The sequence below is a fragment of the Saimiri boliviensis genome, chromosome 12, assembly GCF_048565385.1.
Source record: "Saimiri boliviensis isolate mSaiBol1 chromosome 12, mSaiBol1.pri, whole genome shotgun sequence".
NCBI classification, from domain to species: Eukaryota; Metazoa; Chordata; class Mammalia; order Primates; family Cebidae; genus Saimiri; species Saimiri boliviensis.
In genome coordinates this window covers 35231569-35251101 of record NC_133460.1, presented here as the reverse complement: position 1 = coordinate 35251101, position 19533 = coordinate 35231569, and the positions used below count along the sequence as shown (strand labels likewise).

General features: G+C 48.3%; 1 protein-coding gene across 8 annotated transcripts in view; it reads left to right on the top strand.

The window, feature by feature from the left end:
• The window catches only part of CLEC16A (C-type lectin domain containing 16A), a 231727-nt gene that overhangs the window by 171781 nt on the left and 40413 nt on the right, over window positions 1-19533 (top strand). For 7 of the 8 annotated variants that reach the window (XM_074382227.1, XM_074382226.1, XM_039478046.2 and 4 more), the window contains 3 exons: window positions 280-431; window positions 3370-3574; window positions 5594-5761. In XM_074382227.1, coding sequence (XP_074238328.1) covers window positions 280-431; window positions 3370-3574; window positions 5594-5761 — 525 coding nt within the window. Of the gene's footprint in view, window positions 1-279; window positions 432-3369; window positions 3575-5593; window positions 16748-19533 lie in introns of those variants that run through there. The other variant, XM_003928731.2, reaches the window with a different exon arrangement.

Sequence of the window (19533 nt, the reverse complement as noted above, 5' to 3'; positions counted from 1 at the left end):
GGACAGGTGATTTATATGCATTAGTCCTAACCAGTAGCAGTTTGGGGGAGTGGGCATTATCTTTATTACCCAGATGAGGTATCTTGAGGTCCAGAGAGGCAGAGAAACTTTCCCGGCGTAACTGTCAGAGAAGAGACTCAGACCTAGGTCTGTGTGACTCTAGGCCTGGGCTGTGACCACTGAGATCTGCTCCTGGTGGAATGAGAGTCAGCTGTGGTGTCTCCATCAGCCTGGGCAGCCAGACTGTGCCTCATCCTTTTCCCACCTTCTTCCTCCCAGATAACAGCGACTTGATTGCGTGCACAGTGATCACTAAGGATGGCGGCATGGTCCAGCGATTCCTGGCTGTGGATATTTACCAGATGAGCTTGGTGGAGCCTGACGTGTCCAGACTTGGCTGGGGAGTGGTCAAGTTTGCAGGCCTTCTGCAGGTAAGATGGCCAGGAGCTCTGGAATCTCTTCTCAGTTGGCCACACACACACACACACACAATCATCTTTATCATTAATTTCTAGTGATATACGAGGTATATTGAATACATTGTCACCAACAAAAAGCTAAAATATCACACATATGCACAGATGAAAGTGAAGTCCTCTTTGACCAAAACCCTCAATTCTTACACCTCCCCTCCACAACAGATAATCCTTATTATCAGTGTGACCTTTCCAGATCTGTTTTTCTGCCAGATGCATATATAAATGTAACTATGCGTACTATTTTTTAAAATGAGATGCATATACTTGAGAGTGTGTATGTGTGTTTTTTATGATGCCACTTTGAATGTGTTCTATACTTTGCTTTTTTCATTTAATATCATCAGTAGTATGTCTTGGAGAGCCAGCCACATTCATACACACAGACTTCCTGGTATTCTTTTTCACTGCTGTGCGACTATAACAAGCCATATTTAGCCCATTCCCTGTCAGCTATTTCCAGTTTTCTGCCTTTCCAGAAGGTACTGCCATGAACAGAATCACTCTTACTTCTTTAGGCACTTGGGTGAGATTTCCCTAGGCTGATACCAACAAGCTGAGGTGTACTAACTTTAAGTGTTAATAGACACTGCCAAATACCACTCTGAAATGATGGTTGCCACTGGTATTTTTGAGAGTTCCCTTCTGCTCAGCATCACTCCAGCAGAACTAGGCTCTGACTTGCCAGGCACCAAACTGGGGCTTGGGTTTGGGGGTTTTTTGTTTTTTGTTTTTGATGTTTGCCAGTGTGGGCTGGGAGTGGTGACTCCTGTCTATAATCCCAACACTGTGAGGCCGAGGCAGGTGGATCACTTGAGGTCAGGAGTTCGACAACAGCCTGGCTAACATGGTGAAACCCCTTCTCTACTAAAAATACAAAAATTAACCAGGCTTGGTGGCAGGAGCCTGTAATCCCAGCTACTCAGGAGGCTGAGCCATGCGAATCTCTTGAACTTGGGAGGCAAAGGTTGCAGTGAGCTGAGATCGCACCATGGCACTCCAGCCTGGGCAGCAGAGTGAGTCTCAAAAAAAAAAAAAAAAAAAAAGTTTGTCCATGTGATGGATGACTAGTGTCAGCTCATTGGGTACATAAAGCAAAGAATCAGAAGAGCTGAAAGCAGCCTCCCAGGTCACCCCTCTGCCATACTCCTTGTCCCTGGATGTCCAGCTGTCACTTCAGGCTTGAGCTTTGCCCTGCTTCAAGGCAGTCCATTTCTTTGCCAGCCAGCCCTGGTTTCTGGAAGGGCCTTCCCGAGGCCCCCAACCTCTGCCTTGTCACAGCCTGACCTGCTGTCTGTGTCCCGCTCTCTGCGAGAACCACCCACGTACTTGAAGCTGCTGTTACAGCCTCTTCCCCAACCTCCTCCTCTTCAGGATCTTTCTATTATAAAAGTGTCTTTTACAAAGTGTGATGTGAGAAACAACTATAGAAAAACATTTCGTTTAAAAAAAGTACTCCATGTAAGACATTGTCCATTAAGTGACTTATGCTTATCTATCTAGGCTTTATCTAGGCTTATGATTAATTTTCTTCAGAATTTAGTGTCAGGAAAGTGTTTTCCTCCCCTGAAGAATTAATACACGTCTTCCATCAGACAATGAAAGCCACATAAACTTTTTTTTTTTTTTTGGCCATCTTCCAATAGCTACTATTTGTCAGCTCTTTGCTCTACCACACTCCCTGCTTTAAATGCAGAATACCTCATCGAATCCTTACTGCCGAGTTTCGATAGGGTGTTATCTCTAGAGAGCCCGTGCCCAATGTCATGCCTGAGAACCACAACCATCTTCCTCTGTGAGCCTTTCCCAACATTTCCCCACCTGTTTTAACATTTCCGACTTTTGTGTCTATCCCGTCTCAGGCTTTTATATCAGATCACCTCAAACCTTGATGGGAGCAGATTCTCTATGAAGAGTCCATTCTGAGGTTTTAGACTGGGTTTATCTTTACTATGTTTTGCTACATGTTTGTTTCTTCTCCACCTTCGAAACACAGCTTCCGTCAAATCTCTGCTTGATGTCTTTCCCTATCCTTTTCTTTTTTTTCTTTTCTTTTTTCTTTTTCTTTTTTTTTTGGGGGGGGGGGGGACAGAGTCTCACTTTGTCACCCAGACTAGAGTACAATGGCACGATCTCAGCTCACTGCAACCTCCGCCTCCCAGGTTCAAGTGATCCTCCTGCCTTACTCTCCCAAGTAGCTGGGATTACAGGTGCACACCACCATGCCTGTTTCTATTTTTAGTAGAGACGGGGTTTCACCATGTTGGCCAGGCTGGTCTCAAACTCCTGGCCTCAAGTGATCCACCCGCCTCGGCCTCCCAAAGTGCTGGGGTTACAGTAGTGAGCCACCACGCCCAGCCCCTGTCCCTTTCTCAGGATTAGCTTTTCTCTTTTGGGAACAGAAGTTTTCTCAAAGATGTGTAAATGGCTGCCAATGATGTCCCATTCTTAGAAGAAATAAGGAAGAAATTGATGAGTAGATGAGTGATTATATCTAAGATCATGCCTGATGGTGATAGGAATTTTGGTTCATTATTTCTGGCTCCTCAGAAGTAAGAGCTTGCCTGTTGTGTTACCTGTAGCCTCTTGAAGAAGCTTGTGGTACCCTCTTATTCATGAGCTGACCCAAGTCCTCATGGAAACAGGCACCAGCTACCACCACTCACATCCTCTCCTTTGAGGTACTCTGTGCCTCCCACACTGTCTTCTCCCACTGGGCCTGGTCTGCCTTGTGCCCATCCTTGACTCTGTTGGACCTGGGAGGCCAATTATCTTAGATCAAAAGCGGAGTTGGATTTGGAGACCTCTTTCTAGATGCCACATGATGCCACAGCTTCTAGCCACCCTCCTCCCAAACCCAACAAACCCCTTTTTTTTTCTTCTGACTTTGCAGGACATGCAAGTGACTGGAGTGGAGGATGACAGCCGTGCACTGAACATCACCATCCACAAGCCTGCATCCAGCCCCCATTCCAAGCCCTTCCCCATCCTCCAGGCCACCTTCATCTTCTCTGACCATATCCGCTGCATCATCGCCAAGCAGCGCCTGGCCAAAGGCCGCATCCAGGCGAGGCGCATGAAGATGCAGAGGATAGCTGGTGAGTGGCCAGGCCCTGGTGGAGTGTCCTCTGGGCACTTGGTGGGACAGGGATGTTCGTGGTTCTCACACTGACCTTGAGAACCCCCATAGCATAGAAGAAGACACCTATGATTCTGAAATTGTTTTACGTGAATCCGAAGAATGTCCCATTTCCTGGGTGTTTGGTTTCTGGTGAATTTCTAGGGCTTCATGGAAGAGAAGGGGAGCCCTCCTTAGCAGCAGGAGGCTAGGAACAAGTGGACGTCACTGTGGGACCACTCTTCTCAGCCCTTCACACTGAAATTCTCAAGCTTATGTTAACAAAGTGCTTTGACATTGCTCTACCACCTCCGGTCCTTGAAACAACTCTGGAGATCTGTAGGGACTGCTCTGCCCATTTTATGGAGAAGGAAACTGAGGCTCAGGGACTTGCCCAAAGTCACACAGGCAGAACCCACAGGCAGAACTTCCTACTCCTGCTTCCCTGTTCTTAAAAGAGGTAGCCCTGCTTGGTGAAAGGCTGGAACCCTTGGAAGGAAGTCATTTCACATTTCACGGGGATTGTGGTGAATTTCTGAGGAAGTCTAACGCTACCCAGTGTCAGGAAGGCCAAGATTTCTTAGAAACAAAGATGAGGGAGATGGATTCATTGGGCAGGAAGGCAAGGCTTTCTCCTCGGCTTTGCAGGGAAGGCATTCTCTTAACTCCTAAAATTATAAAGTCTTTCTCAAGATACCCAGTGCCATTCAGTTCAGACACCAGTGGTCATCGGGGTGGCTTCTGAGAGGATTTTAGGCCTACCTGGGGATGCCAGGGTGCTTTCTCAAGGGATAACTTAAAATAAGCCCTTGGCCAGGCATGGTGGTTCATGCCTGTATCTCAGTACTTCAGGATGCCAGGGCAGGTAACTCACTTGCACTCAGGAGTTTGAGACCAGCCTGGGAAACATGGCAAGACCCCTTCTCTACAAAAAATACAAAAATGAGCCAGGTGTGGTAGCACATGCCTGTAGTCCCAGCTGTTTGGGAGGCTGAGGCAGGAGGATCACTTGAGCCTGGGAGGTAGAGGTTGCATTGAGCCATGATTGCCCCACTGCACTCTAGCCGAGGTGACAGAGTGAGACCCTGTATCAAATAAAAAATAATAATCCCACGGAGGGCCGGTTACAGATGCGGTGATTTACTGTGCTGATTTGCACAGGCCCGCATCCCACATTGTCATCCCCGCCTCATTTCTCACTTAGCTGAAACTTGGCCTACAAAATCATTACTGAAGCATTTTGTAATGTGCAAAGTGACTTAAATCATTCAGCCCTTTCTTTAAAGATTTATTTTCAGAGAGGTTTTATTTTTTTTTTTTTCATGTAAAACAATTTCTCACAGCTGGCATGAAGACCAAATATTTCATTTGAAAATTGAGAATTATGCTGTAAAGTGGATGTTAGAACTAAAGCCTTGGATATTTCTTAAATTGATTTTTAAAAGCACCTCCCCCACCCCCGAATGGATATATTGGGAGATTTGTTTATGGAAGGGAGGATAGCGGCTGAGACAGATAAACACCCACTCATAGTTATACACGTACATGCACATACATGTTTTCACGTGCTGCTCCACATGTGCAGATACACGTACACACACATGTGTGTGAACTCTCTGGGCAATCTTGGCTCCACTCGCTTGGGGTCTGAAACAGCCTTCGTCAGGGCCCTTTACACGTGGAAGTTGAGAATCCAAAGTGGAAATGGACCCAGCATCCATTCTACTCGAGGAGCCCGGGCTCGAACCCCTTTCTTCTTGGTCTCCACCTGAAGGCCTGAAGCTCTCACTTGGCAATTGCTGGGCCTTGAGCCTCAGTGGGATCTTTGATGATGCGCTGGACTCCCCAGCTCAAGGCTGCCTGCCACCTGCTTGGCGTTTCCCAAGTGATGTGCGTAGCAGGGCCACAGCCACTAGAGTGTCCCCCCAGCCCCCCAAAATTCTCACCACCCGCTCTGTCCCGAGTGCTGAGAACAAACCATGCTGTTGTTTGACCATAGCCCTCCTGGACCTCCCAATCCAGCCCACCACTGAAGTCCTGGGGTTTGGACTCGGCTCCTCCAGCTCCACTCAGCACCTGCCTTTCCGCTTCTACGACCAGGGACGCCGGGGAAGCAGTGACCCCACCGTGCAGCGCTCCGTGTTTGCATCTGTGGACAAGGTGCCAGGTGAGCCAGCCCCCCGACCCTGCGCCGCAGCTCACTCTTCATGGTGGGCTTTCGGGCGTTCAGGCCTTTTCTCTCGATGGAGCCTGTGTGAACGGCCCTTCCTCTCTCAGAAGCCCTGTTGGCTAGCAGCACCAGCTTCTTAGAATTTATCGAAGCTCAGCTCGAGATGAAACACAGCCCCAAAAATAAATTTTGGCTTTCCCTTTGGTGTTTGGTTTGGTTTTCCAGAGATGTTTTTGGGTATGTGGAAAAACTTCTCAGAATTGACTAAGAAGTTTCTTGGAAATTTCTTGGAAACATTTAAATGATTAGTGATGAGGTTGTGGGAGAGTAATTTCCTTCTCCATGTGAGATGACTAGAAAGAGATAGTGAGTTTGGTTGCTGAAGAAGTGAGACTTCAGAAGAAGGCCCTGCCGCCCAGCAGGTCAGCTGTCCACCCCTTCCATGTGAGGGCACCTCCTCCCTCTTTCCCCAAAGCTCATCTCTAACCCTCCTCCTCCCCTCCTTCCAAAACAGAAACTTGAACAGAAAGTTCATTACTGATTTGTCAGAGTGGAAAGGATCACTTCTCCAAACTCCCCTTCCTGTTCTGACATGTCTGCTTTAAGTCAATCTCTGTGCACCGCTATGCACGGGAAGAGAACCTTTCTTTTGACGGCAAAACTTGAGAACACTGGCCAGGCTCTCCCTCACAACGTAGCCCCTCCCTGTGTAGGGCTTCAAACTTAAATTGCAAGTGTTGTGAAATGTTTTGCAAAGCAGTTACTGATTTAAGAGCAGTATGCAGCCATCTGAACCTGCCCAAAATCTGAGTCCTGGTTCCCCCACGTGATTTATTTTAGTTTCATTATTTGATTGAACAAATTCATTTTTTATATGTATATGCTGTAGGCATATGATTTTTTTAAATCCAGGTAGAACATGATCAAGTGAAAAGTAAGTCTACTTTGCTTCAGAAGTAACTGTTGTTAACAGTTTCTTGCCTGCCTTTCCAGAGATAGTTCTTGGTTCATCATGCATATGTTTGTTTGTTTATTACACATGGTATATGCCATATGTCTGATGCTGCACCTTGCCTCTTCTTCTGTAATGGAAAGTGTTAACACGTTAACACGTATAAATCAACCTAATTTCTTTTTAACTGTTATATGGTATTTTGTCATATGGATGGGCAAAAAAATATTTTTTGCTGTTTCGTATTTGGGTGATTTCCAGTGTCTTGCTCTCACAGTGAGCATCCTCAGGGTGTCTTTGTGTAATTGCGCAAATCTGGCATGTCTGTGTGATAAATTCCTAGCAGTGAATTTGCCAAAGGGGAAGGTTTTTAATCTTGGTATACGTATTCCCAACATGAACTCTAGAAAGCAGTACACCAATTCGCCTTGCCACCCATAGCTTGTGACTGATTTCTTTGTTAAAACCGGTCTTAGGTCTGGGCATGGTGGCTCATGCCTGTAATCCCAGCACTTCGGGAGGCTAAGGTAGGTAGGTTGCTTGAGCCCAGGAGTTCCAGAGCAGCCTGGGCAACATAGTGAGACCTTGTCTCTAGTATACTTACTGGGTGTGGTGGGGTATGCCTTTGGTCTCAGCTACACTCGTGAGGCTGAGGTGGGAGGGTCACTTGAGCCCAGGAGGTTGAGGCTGCAGTGAGCTATGATTGTACCACTGTACTCCAGCCTGGGCAACAGAGTGAGACCCTGACTCAAAAAGAAAAGAAAAAAACAATCTTAGGCTGAGAGATTGATTGTGGCACCACCTCTGTTTTCAGCTATGAAGTGTGAGATGCCTGTCTCAGGGTCTGGAGGATTCTTTGTGTAAACATTCTGGGTTGCTTCGTGTTCTGTAGCCATGATTGCTAAGTAAATGTAAAGTACGACTGAGTCTCAGTTAACTAAGTACAAATTGACCTGGTAAGGAATGACTTCTTTAGGGTCGTGGAGGCATCTTTCCGTTTGGGGACTTACTGGTTAAGGAGAAAAGCACAGGCCTTATTTCTGCTTCAATCCCTTTTGAACAAGGTAGAGTGTAAGTAAATAAATAGAGCCAAGTGGCGTGTTCTCCGGCATCTCCATGATCATTTCTCTGTTTGCAGAATGCTTTAGGATGACTTATCGCTTACCTCTTCCACCCTGTGTGGCCTTCCAGTGGAGGGGGAGGATCATCAAGTCCTGGGTGTGTGGCCTGGCTCCAGAACCTGGGCCTGACTGGCAGGACGGTTGGCACAGCTGGGATGCCCCATGTCCTATTGCTGGTCCCAGGGTCAACAAGTATGGGGCTGTGCCAACTGGGGCAACTGAAAGGCAAAGGCGGCTGCTGAAGGTGGCATCCAGCCCTTGGCTGTGTCTCCCCTGCCTGTCCCTGGAAGTGCCACTCAGGTGTGAGGAGTGGGATGGAGACAGTCTTACTTATTCCCACCCCCACCCCCACAAAGAGAAAGGCCTCACTGCCTTCCCGACTGGGCTTGGCACCAGAGCCTTGGCCTGAAGAGCAAGTTGAAATCCTGAGCCGTGGCATGGCAGGAGCATAAGCTGCCCCCACCCCATCTCGGTAGTCAGGGTCGCCCACAGCAGCAGCCACTCAGCACCTTGGAGTCATTCTTAAATCTTTTCACCCCACTCCCACACCCAGCAGCCTGCTTGGCCTCTAGAAAATACTGAGATCTGAGATCTCCCCTCCCACATCTCCCAAGATTGCAACAGAAGCCTCCTCAGGATCCCCAGCTTCTATTCAGCCAGTGGGATCCTTTTAGTACTTAAATCAGATCATGTCATACCCCTGCCTCCAGCTTTCTGGTGGTTTCCTGTTGCACTTAGAACAAAATCCACATCTCTCCCTCTGATCTTGGGTGATGGCCGTGAGAGCTGGCCCCAGCCAGCCTCTCGGATGAAGTTCCCCCTCCCTCAAGCTCACCCCAGCCTTGCCAGCCCCTGCTGCTCCTCTAAGCAGCATTTCTCACAGTTTTAGCCACAGCACCATGTGTTTGTTTACACGCTTAAAAAGTACTACAGAACTTAAAGAGGTTTCATTTAGATAGATTATATTTATATTTATGACATTAGAAATTAAAACTAAGAAATGCTTTTAATACATATTTATTGAATAAATCCATTGTATATATGCATAACCGAGTTTCCTATGAACAATAACTCTGTTTTCTAAAACACACAGAAAAATTGATTGTGTGCATTTCTACAAATCTCTTTAATCCGTGGCTTAATAGAAGACATCTGGATTCCCCTCTTTGCTTCCGTTTTCTGTCTGGTGTGATAGCATGCATTCTGTGGCTTCTGGAAAACTCCTCAGTACACTCCTGGGAAAATGAACGTAAAAGAAAAAATGGCTTACTATTTTTATGAAAACAGGGATTTCCAGACCACACTTTGAGACCCACTCCTGTGTATCACCGCGGCCTTCCCTGCCTCAGGCCCTTGCACTGGATGTCTGTCCCCAGATGTTGGTGTCGCTGCCTCCCACTAATGGCTCAAGCTTAGCCTGTATGTCGCCTCTTCAGAGGTCTTTTCGGATCAGCCCCTGGCTATGGTTAGGGTGGCCTCCTCCCTCCATCGCATTGGCCTGGTTCCTTTCATCCACAGCGCTGAGATTCTTCACCTGGCTGATGCTTTTGTGTGCCTGGTCATGGTCTTTCTCCCCTGCAGAGAGAGTTGCCTGCTGGGAACCCTCTCTGCAGGGGAGAAAGACTATGCTGTTCACCCCTGTATCTCAGCGCCTAGCTCTGTGGTCTTACTCAGTGTTTGTTGAATGAAGAAAGAGCCTGCACTTGTTCTCTGCTCAGCCTTGGAAGAGAGCCCATCAAAGGCCTTCTCCCTTCTCTGAACACTGGCCAGACAAGGTACGTCCCTCTGGGGCCCTAAACACTTGATGGTTTAGTCCACGGCACTTTGACAAGGGAACACAAAGGAACTGAGACCACAGAAGACCTTAAGCAGCATCCCTTGGCTAAATTTCGGTCACCAAGTGAGCAAGATGTGTGTCCAAGGACCGTGTACCCAGGTGACAGATTTAGGTCGGTTGCAAATCAACTGAATTTCACCACCCTCCCTTACTCAGAGTTTTACAGAAGCCAAAGAGCAGCACCAGAGTGGGAGCTGGGCATTGGAGGGGGATTTGGTCATCAGAAGCCTGGCCCAGGTTGGCCTCTGATACTGTGACATCCCACCATTGCTATCGAGGGCCTGTGGGTGCTGGGGCATGACGCCTTCCCACCCTCCACAGTGGTGTCCCTCCCCATAGGCCACACCGTGTGGAGTCCTTGCTTCTGCCTGGGGAATAATTCACAAGGAAGAAAACAACCCTGGCTGCATGCCCCGGGGTGGCTGCCAGACAAGTATGTTTTATTAGGGTACATCTTCCGATTTTATCTGCGGGCCCAGGTAATTGTCATAGAGCAGTTTGTCTCCCCTTTAGAAGCTATAAACGATTATATTTGATGAAAATATGCCTTTCATTTCCTTGGAGGAGATATTAAAGTAGTGTATAAATCAGGGCTAATAGGTGACTAGCCACTTTGGTGTATTTTTCTTCTTCCATTTAACTTACAAAAAAGATCACGAATTCTATTTATTGGCTGATTTTATGTTGATGGGTCTCACCCTCACAGAGTGTTCAGCTTCACAAGGGATTGTGCATGCACCCGGCTAAGGAGGGGGTCAGTGGTGGCTGGTATGTGAGGGTGGCCAGGCATGGCCAGGTCTAGCCTCTGGCCTGAGCTCTTTGTGGCTTCAAGGCGCCACGCTGCTGTGGTTAGTGCCTCGTGGACCTGGCCCATGGTAACAGCTGCTTCTAGAGATAGATAGACTCTGCCCTGATTGGCAGGGTGTCCAAAACTTGCTGTAAGGCCACCCATTCCATAATCACCAAGTGGACCAGCAGACCCCAGAGTAGAGGCTGTTCCCCAGAAGTTACTCAGGGGTATCGGGGGCTGCGGCTTCCCAGAGCAGCTTTGCTCCTCACTCCCGGGCTCCTTCTGGCCCAGAGGCTGCTTCAGGAGGCCGCAGGGAACTGGAGCTACTTACAGGTGTTCCCCTGGTAGATCAGGGGGTGTGGGAAGGGCTGGCAGAAAACACAACCCAGAAGAGCAGCCAGGCAGGTTGACATCTCCTGGCCCTTGCAGATGAGGGCTTAGTGACGTGACAAAAAAGTGACCTGTCTCCTCCTAGTTTACCATCACCCACTGCTCACCAGCCTGTTAACTCCAGAACGGGGACTGCTCTGCCTCTTCTGCTGCTCTCTCTCTCCTGCTTAAAACCTGCCAGTTTCCTCCTGTCACCAGCCCCTCTCTGTGGCTCATGGTCCCATGCAGTCTGGCCCCTGCCCGCTTCTGGGATCAACTCCCAACCCTCGCTGCCCTCGGCTCTCTGCAGATGACCCAGCCCTTCAGCCTCACTAGCTGGCTATCTGTGCATGTCCCATTTCAGGGCCTGTCTTCACTCTTCTCTCCACCTGGAGCCCTCTGCATGACTGCTTCCTTCTCAGCATTCAGGGCTCTGCTACCATACCTCAAAAAGGGGCCCTCCTTGAGTGCCCAGGCCACACTAGTTCTCTGCATGTCAGCTGGGTTTTGGTTTTTTTTTTAATTGAGATGAAGTTTACTTAACATAAAACTAACCGTTTGAAAGTGAACAATCCAGTGGCATTTAGTACCTTCACAGTACTGTGCCATCATTTCCTCCTCTAGTTCCAAAACATTTCCATCCCCACAAAAGAAAACTCCATAGCCATTAAGCAGTCATTCCCTCTCCTCCCTCCCCCCAGCCCCTGGCACCCACAAATCTGCTCTCTGTCTCGGTAGACTTCCCTAGTCTGGATATTTCATATAAGTCAAACAGTCCATGGCGTTTCATGCCTGGCTTCTTTCAGTTTGCGTCATGTTTCCAAGGTGCATCTATCCTGCTTTTGGCTGAATAATGCGCATTATATGGATAGACCTTGTTTTGTTTCCCCATTCATCCATCAGTGCACATCTGAGCTGGGCCTGCCTTTTGGTTATTGTGAAGGGTGCTGCTGTGAACATTTGTGCATAAGTTATTGTTTGAACACCTGTTTTCAGTTCTTTCTGGTATAGACCTAGGAGTAGAAAGTAGGTCATGTGGTAATCTAACTTTCTGAGGAATTGCCAGACCGTTTTCCATGGGCTTCATAGTCCTTAGCTTTAGCTGAAATTGCCTCTTGTATTCCTTGTTCGCTGCCACTCTCCTGTACTAGAATGGGAGGCCCTTAGCCAAGGGGTGGGTACAGGGTTGCGAGGACCTCATTTTTCTTGTCCTTGACAGTACTGATTGGTGCCTATGAAGTAGTTGCTCAGTAGCTACTGATGTCTGGGTGGACAGATGGATTGGCAGATGGGAGGCTGGGGGGACAGAGGACGGGGCTGGATGAATTGTTCAGTCCTGTTTTCCCAACAGACTGTAAACCCCTAAGGCTGGGGCATTTCTGTCTTACTCAGGTCTGGTACCCAGTGCCAACTGGTGGGGGTTTGGGTGTGAGCTGGCAAGTTGGACTTCCTTGTGTAGCACTAAGCTGGGCTTTACTCACTTCCTTTCCCAGTTTCCTACTGGGTTTAGGGCTCCGGCTGTCTTGTGGTAGACATTTAATACCCCTGTATCACCTGAGGTCAGGAGTTGGCAAAATCTCATCTCTACCAAAAGTACAAAAATCAGCCAGGCGTGGTGGCAGGCACCTGTAGTCCCAGCCACTTAGGAGACTGAGGCAGGAGAATCACTGGAACCCGGGGGGTAGAGGTTGCAGTGTGCTGAGATCGTGCCATTGCACTCTGGCCTGGGCAACAGAGTAAGCCTCCATCTCAAAAAAGAAAGACATGTAACTTTCCTGAGTATCTGGGCCGTGCCTTGCCTTTCACAGGTGTTGTCTTTAACAATGGCGCCGACAAGGTCAGTTACGTGACACAAAGCACTTTAATAGTTCGGTGGGAAAGCCTCAGTGGTTCCAAAGGCAGCCCTTAGCAGCTGAGTAACTTAGGAAGAATGCAGAGATGACAGTGTACTACGAGCCAGCTGAGTTGACCGCGAAGCCTCCAACCACCATCCAGAAAGGAAAAAAGAAAATCAATGTTTCATTCATAGCCATCAGTTCAGACTTCTCCCCTGAGGATAACATCCTAGGTGCTAATGTCATCTCATGGTGGTATTTCCCAGAAACTAATGTTTTAGGTCTGTTATTTTTCTCGTTTCTGATTATAAAACAGGAGCCAATTCTCTCCTTGCAGCTCCCCAAGGCAAAAAATAACCTTTCTGGAGTCACACCGGGAAGGAGGACCCGGGGCTTCCTCCAGCTTCTCTAGCTGGGCATTAACCCTGTCCCAGCCTTCAGCTCACTGCTTAGAGACTCAGGCAGGTGGGTCTCTGAGGCGGGTTCATGAGTTACAGGAACTTTAAAGCAGAATTTACTGAGCTAAGCACTTTATGCGACAGGCTAAGATCCGCGTCTCCACTTCCCGCCTCTAAATCCCATTTGCTTCAAGGCTGGCATTGGTGTAAGTTGAATATTCCTTATCCAAGATGCTTGGGACCATGAGTGGTTTGAATTTGGGATCTGGGGGGCTTTTGAAATATTTGCATTAGACTTACTGATTCAGCTTCACTAATCTAAAAATCTGAAATGAGCTGCTAAGTGCTTTATGCATCATTCTTATCTGAGCTTCCCATGAGTGCTCCCATGGGCAGTTCCTTTGAGTGTGATGTTGACAGTCAAAAAGTTTTGGATTTTGGATGTTCAGATTCGGATTGCTCAACCTGTAATGACTGTGCTATTTCACATGGCAGCTCTGCCTGGGTTGGAGTGTTGGAGATCAGGAGGATAGGCCCTCCCTAGAGAGGGGCCTCAAGGGATGCCCCTGGTCCAGACAGAATGCCCCGCTCCCGTCTTCCATAATCCACGCTGGCATAGGCCCACGTCCTCACTCCCCAAGACCTGCTTCCAGTGTATCAAGGACAAGCCTGCAAAGCAGCAATTCAGAAAGAGAATCTGTTCTGAGACCGCCACTTCCAAACCAGGCTAGTGCAGGGCTCACCTCTGCAAGTCTGTCCCTGTTATCCATAAACAAAAAGCAGAAAAATGACTTCAAAATCCTGCCTGAACAAAAGCAGCAGGATTTGAGCCCCTTTCAAAGCCTTGTGGCAATTGTCTCTAAGAGATCAGCCTTCAAGTGACGAGGTGGGGGTGTGAGGAACAGATCCCGCTCAAACATCAGCCCTGAGCTGAGTCTACGGCAGGCATCCCCAAACTGCGGCCCCCTGAGGCCATTTATCCAGCCCCCTCGCCGCACTTCAAGAAGGGGCACTTCTTTCATTGGAGGTCAGTGAGAGGAGCACAGTATGTGGCGGCCCTCCAGCGGTCTGAGGGACAGTGAACTGGCCCCCTGTGTAAAAAGTCTGGGGACACCTGGTCTAAGGGGTCTCCTGTTTGCCAAGCCTCTTTTCAGGGCTCCAGAGCAGCTGTGAAGAGAGAGAGCCTCAGGGAATCTGGAGTTGGGTGCTCACAGCCAGGGAAGGAACCATGTTTTTGGATCTGGGCCTGCAGGGTCTCTCTCCACATGCAATACGCCCCCCAAAGACACTTTCCCAATAGACACAGTAGCGCTTGCTGTGGGGAGCCCTCTCTTGCTAAATATGGACACAGAAGGCAGGGCTGGCTGTCTTGCCCAGACACTTGGGAGGTGGAGGGAGGGAAAGAAGAGAGTTCCAAAGAACTGAGTGTTGCTTCACTCTCCGGGGTCATCACCTAGCTCAGACTGCCAAAGCGACCGTATGCTCAGGAGCCTTCTGGTCATAAGAGTGTGTCAGATGGCAGGGAACACTCCCTGCTTGCTGAGAGAGAAGCCTGTACAGGAGGTGTGGGGAGAGAACAAAACCCCATGTGCAATCTGCCATTTGACCTGGGCTGCACCGTAGAGTGTTCCGTAGGCTCGGGTGGGCCCACAGCAGGGCAGCCTCGCCAGCAGCACAGCACAGGCAGGTGTATGCCAGTGGCAGTGGCAAAGCGAGTGGCTTAGCCACACACCCTGTGTGCTCACTGGCACGGGCCTGGCCCCATACACAGGATAGAGCTCTCCAGCCTCATCTCCCAGCCTCTTAGTATAAGTCAAGCACATTTAGCACAGAACAGTCAGAAAAGACGGGAAAACACAAAAGATCGAACTCACCAAATCTTGCCACCCTGGGGTGTCCAGGATCAGTTCTAGCATCCTTTTTTTTCATTGTTTTTTCTGTTCATTCACAGTGGAGTTTCTTTTTCCAGTAGTAGAGTACTTGCCCAGGTGAGAAGCAGCAGAATGAAAGAACCCAGCACAAGCCAGAGAGTGTGGGCCCAAGTCCAAGCCTTCCACCTCCTTGTGAAACTTGTTAGGTGGCCTTGACCCATTTAGTTTACCTTATTGGATCTCAGTTTACTCATGTAAGAAACGGGTGATGTTCAACAATGTGAGTGGACGTAACAACTGACTGTACTCTTAAAAATGGCTCAGATGATAGATTTGGTTATGTGTACCACAACCGAAAAACAAAAAATGGGATGAAAATGGCACATACCTCATTAAGCTCTTGTGACATAAAATGAGTTCATTCACCTGAGTGCCCAGGACAATGCCTAACCCATAGAAAACATGCAGCAAAGGTCAGCTGCTCGTGGCATTTCGTTGTTGTTGTTATTGCTATTGCTGAACCTTGGGACCCCAGAAAATCGGTTCCTTTTCAACACATTAAATCAGTTTACACAAACAAAATTACATCTGCTGTCAGTAACAAAGATGCTGCAGCGGCACAGAGTTGCTGTTTTCACAAAGGCTTTCCCTGGACGTTTTTAAAACACTGGAGTGTAATGGAGCAGGCAGAATTTTCCTCCTCACACAGAGGGGTTATGTGTTCTGCCTGAGGCCCCACAGCTCGCAGTGGTTGAGCCAGAGAAGAACACAGATTCATCCCCGAGGCCTCTAGCCTACCACACATCCTGTACCCTGGGGTGCTGACTGCCGTCATTGACACTGCGCCCACCTGAGCCGGGAAGTCCCCATGGAGCACCTCACAACAGCTCTGGGAAGCCAGTGTCATTCCTCAGTGCCCAGTGTCACCCAGTTCCCAAGTGATCGGCCAGGGCTCCCTGCTTTGTACTCCTTGAACCACCATGCCCTCCTTTCTAAAGTATATTCAGAGGCAGAACACCTGAAAATCAGGTGTGCTTTGGGAACCTCACCAACTCTTGCTGTATTCTCCATCATGTGAACCAAGAGCACAGACCTCATCAGAGAACATGACTTGCATCTATGTCTCAAATCTTTGTATCTAAAGGAAAAGTCCGTGAAATCACCCAGGGAAACATCCTAAGCCTTTTTCTGTTGATACTTGTTTTTCCTTTCTGAATCATTTGTTTTATCAACCGAAAGTTCTCATTAACAGACAAGTGATAGCAGATCTCAAGGTTTGAAGGCCCCTTTACGGCAGAAAACCCAGAAATGAAAATTTCCTAGTCCTTAATTCTATATCTGAATTGATAAAAGTCCACCTTGATTTGATTTTTAGTCTTGAATTATCCCTGACTAGCTCGAAGACAGTACCCTGGAACAAGTTTTGAAACCACCTTCCCAGTTTCCAAGAATTGGAATGCCTTTGGGATCAAAGAAAACGTTAATGCCAGCCAAGGATGATGACTCACTCCTGTAATCCCAGCACTTTGTGAAGCTGAGGTGGGTGGATCACCTGAGGTCCAGAGTTCGAGACCAGCCTGGCCAACGTGGTGAAACCCCATCTCTACTAAAAATACAAAAAGTAGCTGGGCATGATGGTGCATGCCTATAGTCCCAGCTACTTAGGAGGCTGAGGCAGGAGTATCGCTTGAACCCAGAGGCAGAGGTTGCAGTGAGCCAAGATTGTGCCACTATACTCCAGCCTGAGCAACAGAGTGAGACTCTACCTAAAAAAAAAAAAAAAAAAAAAAAAAAAAAAAAAAAGAAATAAGCAGTATTGCCAAGTGCACAGTTGGTGGGAAGGAGAGTTAGTTAATTCATGGGGACCCACTAAGAATGGGAAAAACCAACTGCTCAGAAGGCAGAGATGCAGTAATAAGAATAATGGTGCCTCAGAGAAAGGCAAAAGTCATTAGGTTTCCCACATGTCTCTTTCCTTCTTGCCTCTCATGGCCTCTTCAAAGCACAATAGCTGCTGAGGGCCGGGGTATGGGACCGCCTGGTTGAAAAGAATTGGGGTGGGGGAAGAATTGGCCTTTTTCAAAGGAACTTTTGCAATTCCAAGGAAGTGGCATGACAAACATGTTGATGAGAGTCAGGAAAAGGAAGGTTGGTTGAGCAAGCATTTACTGAGGCCCTTGGTGAATCAAATAAACACTGCACAGTACTTACAGAGAAGCCTGGGGTTGGGGAGAGTGACTGTGAGCAAGTCTTGCCAGTGGGTGAGGCTCTGCGGCACTTCTGGCAGGGCACGTGCAAAGGTGTGGCTGCAGGGAAGGGCTGAACAGAGAGCTGAGAACAGAGAGCTGGGAAGCTCAGCAGGGCTGGACGGCAAAGCGCTTTGTAAGCTTGCTGTAGGGTTCAGATTTTATCCTAGAAGCAGCAGGAAGCCATTGAACGTTCTAAGACAGAGCAGGGGGACATGGGTGGTAAAATGGACTTGGGTTTTTTTGTTGTTGAGACAGCGTCTCGCTCTGTCACCAGGCTGGAGTGCAGTGGCACGATCTCAGCTCACTGTAACCTTGCCCTTCTCGTTTCAAATGATTCTCCTGCCTCAGCCTCCCAAATAGCTGGGACTACAGGCTTGCACCACCACGCCCAGCTAATTTTTGTATTTTTAGTAGAGACAGGGTTTCACCATGTTGGCAGGGTGGTCTCGATCTCCTGACCTTGTGATCCACCCACCTCGGCCTCCCGTAGTGCTGGGATTACAGGTGTGAGTCACCATGCCCAGCCTGGACTTGGGTTTTAATTGGAGTTGGGAAGGGCAGGGGAGAAGGGTGGAGTGGGGGGCCATGAGACACGGGCCCCTTTACTGTGCCCTCACAGCTGTGCCTCAGGTGATGCTAATGCTGATGGGAAATGAGAAAAAGCCCCACAGGCTGCTACGCGGCCCGCCGTACCTTTCTCTGGGCATTTGCCACTGTACTTATACTATAGGATTATATTGCTTGTTTTAAAAAAAAAAACCTAAATGACCACTGTTTTTACTCAACAGCATATCCTGGAGTGCTTTTCATTTTAGTTCGTAGGTGCACCCTCATTCGTTTCTGACCGCTGCGATCATCTGGTCAAACCGCTGTTGATTGAGCCAGTCCCCTCCTGATGTTTAGGTGGTGGCCAGTTTTTCGTCCCTAAATCAATAATAGGTACCTCCAAGTGCCCTTGCGCAAGGGTTTCCCCAGGGTAAATAATCATGAAGTGAATCCAGAAATAGGCTGTGAAACTAACAGGATTTGCTGACCCCTTTGACTAGGGGAGTGGGAAGCCACAGAGCTAGTTTAAGGCAAAATCTTAAAGAGCCTTGGTTTCTCTCCTCCGATGTTCTCTCTGCATTTAGCTAGCAAGGGCATCTCCATGATCCCAGCTTCTGACTCAACAGTTCTTGTGACTTGTCGGTCTTGTTCTGTCCAGGAGGCCTTTAGGAGTTGTGGTAATTGGAAAGGTCCCCAGGAACTGGTGGGGGTCTCCAGGGGCTGGCCCACTCATAGCTTGGCTCGTCATCTCAGACAGAGCCTCCAGGCTTGGCACGATGAAGACACCAGTGGGTTCTGTTCCCACCTCCTGGCATCTCTGCTGAGGTTACAGCTTTCTACACTTCATTCTTCTCTATATCCACAATCCCATGACTAAAATACAGTTTTCTTTATTTGCAGCGGTCCAGCCACGGCATTTAGTATAAATGTGCTGTTTTCCAAAAACACACAGTATTTTTTTTTTTGACATCTCAAATTCCCCAAGGGCCAAAAGTCAATATTATCCCAGTGTGATGGGAATGGCTGTTTTGCAACATCTCTTCACACTTAGCCTGCTTCCTGAAGCCTCAGAGTCGTCACAAAAGCACATTCAAAAACCCATCAGCCCGGCTGCTAGATTGTTTGACTGTCTCCATCACTCCCCGCTGTGAGCTTAGTCCTCAAAAGTCGCCTCCTCAGTTTCCATGTTGAGTGTGAGAAATTCACAGCGTGATTTGGGAAGCAGATGCTTCAACTGTATGAACTACAGCATTTGCACTGCCACGTGCAGTGACTCCTCTGAAAATATTTGCTAGTTGGTAAAAATTCCGGCTCTTGGCATATGCGGTCTAACTCCTAGCCTGGAAGTCTTACTTAGGGCCCCAGGATAACAGTCCTGCTTATCGAATGCCAGCTATGTGCCAAGCGCTGGGCTCGGTGCTTTACACAAAATAAGGAGATAAGTATGTAAATACTTCAGAGTTATTAGTCCTGCTTTTACAGCTGGAACAAGCAAGAGTCATAAAGCAAAGTCCCCTGCCCAGAGTGTCAAAGTTCGTTCCTGAAGAGTGCCTGCTTCTTCTAACTCTTCTGCCAGCTTCCTGAGAACAAAAGTTATCTCCCGTCCTTTGTTCGTCCTTTTCCTGCTAAGTCGATTTGAAGGCTGTGCAGAGTTTCTGGGGTAACTTACATGCCCCTTGGTTGTGGCTTTCTGAGCACGATGACCTCACTGGCCCACAGCTGTGTCTCTGGTGCTGGGTTCCAGGCATACTCCAGCCTGCTGCCTCACGGATGTCCTATTGAAACTCAGGGACAGTCGGCT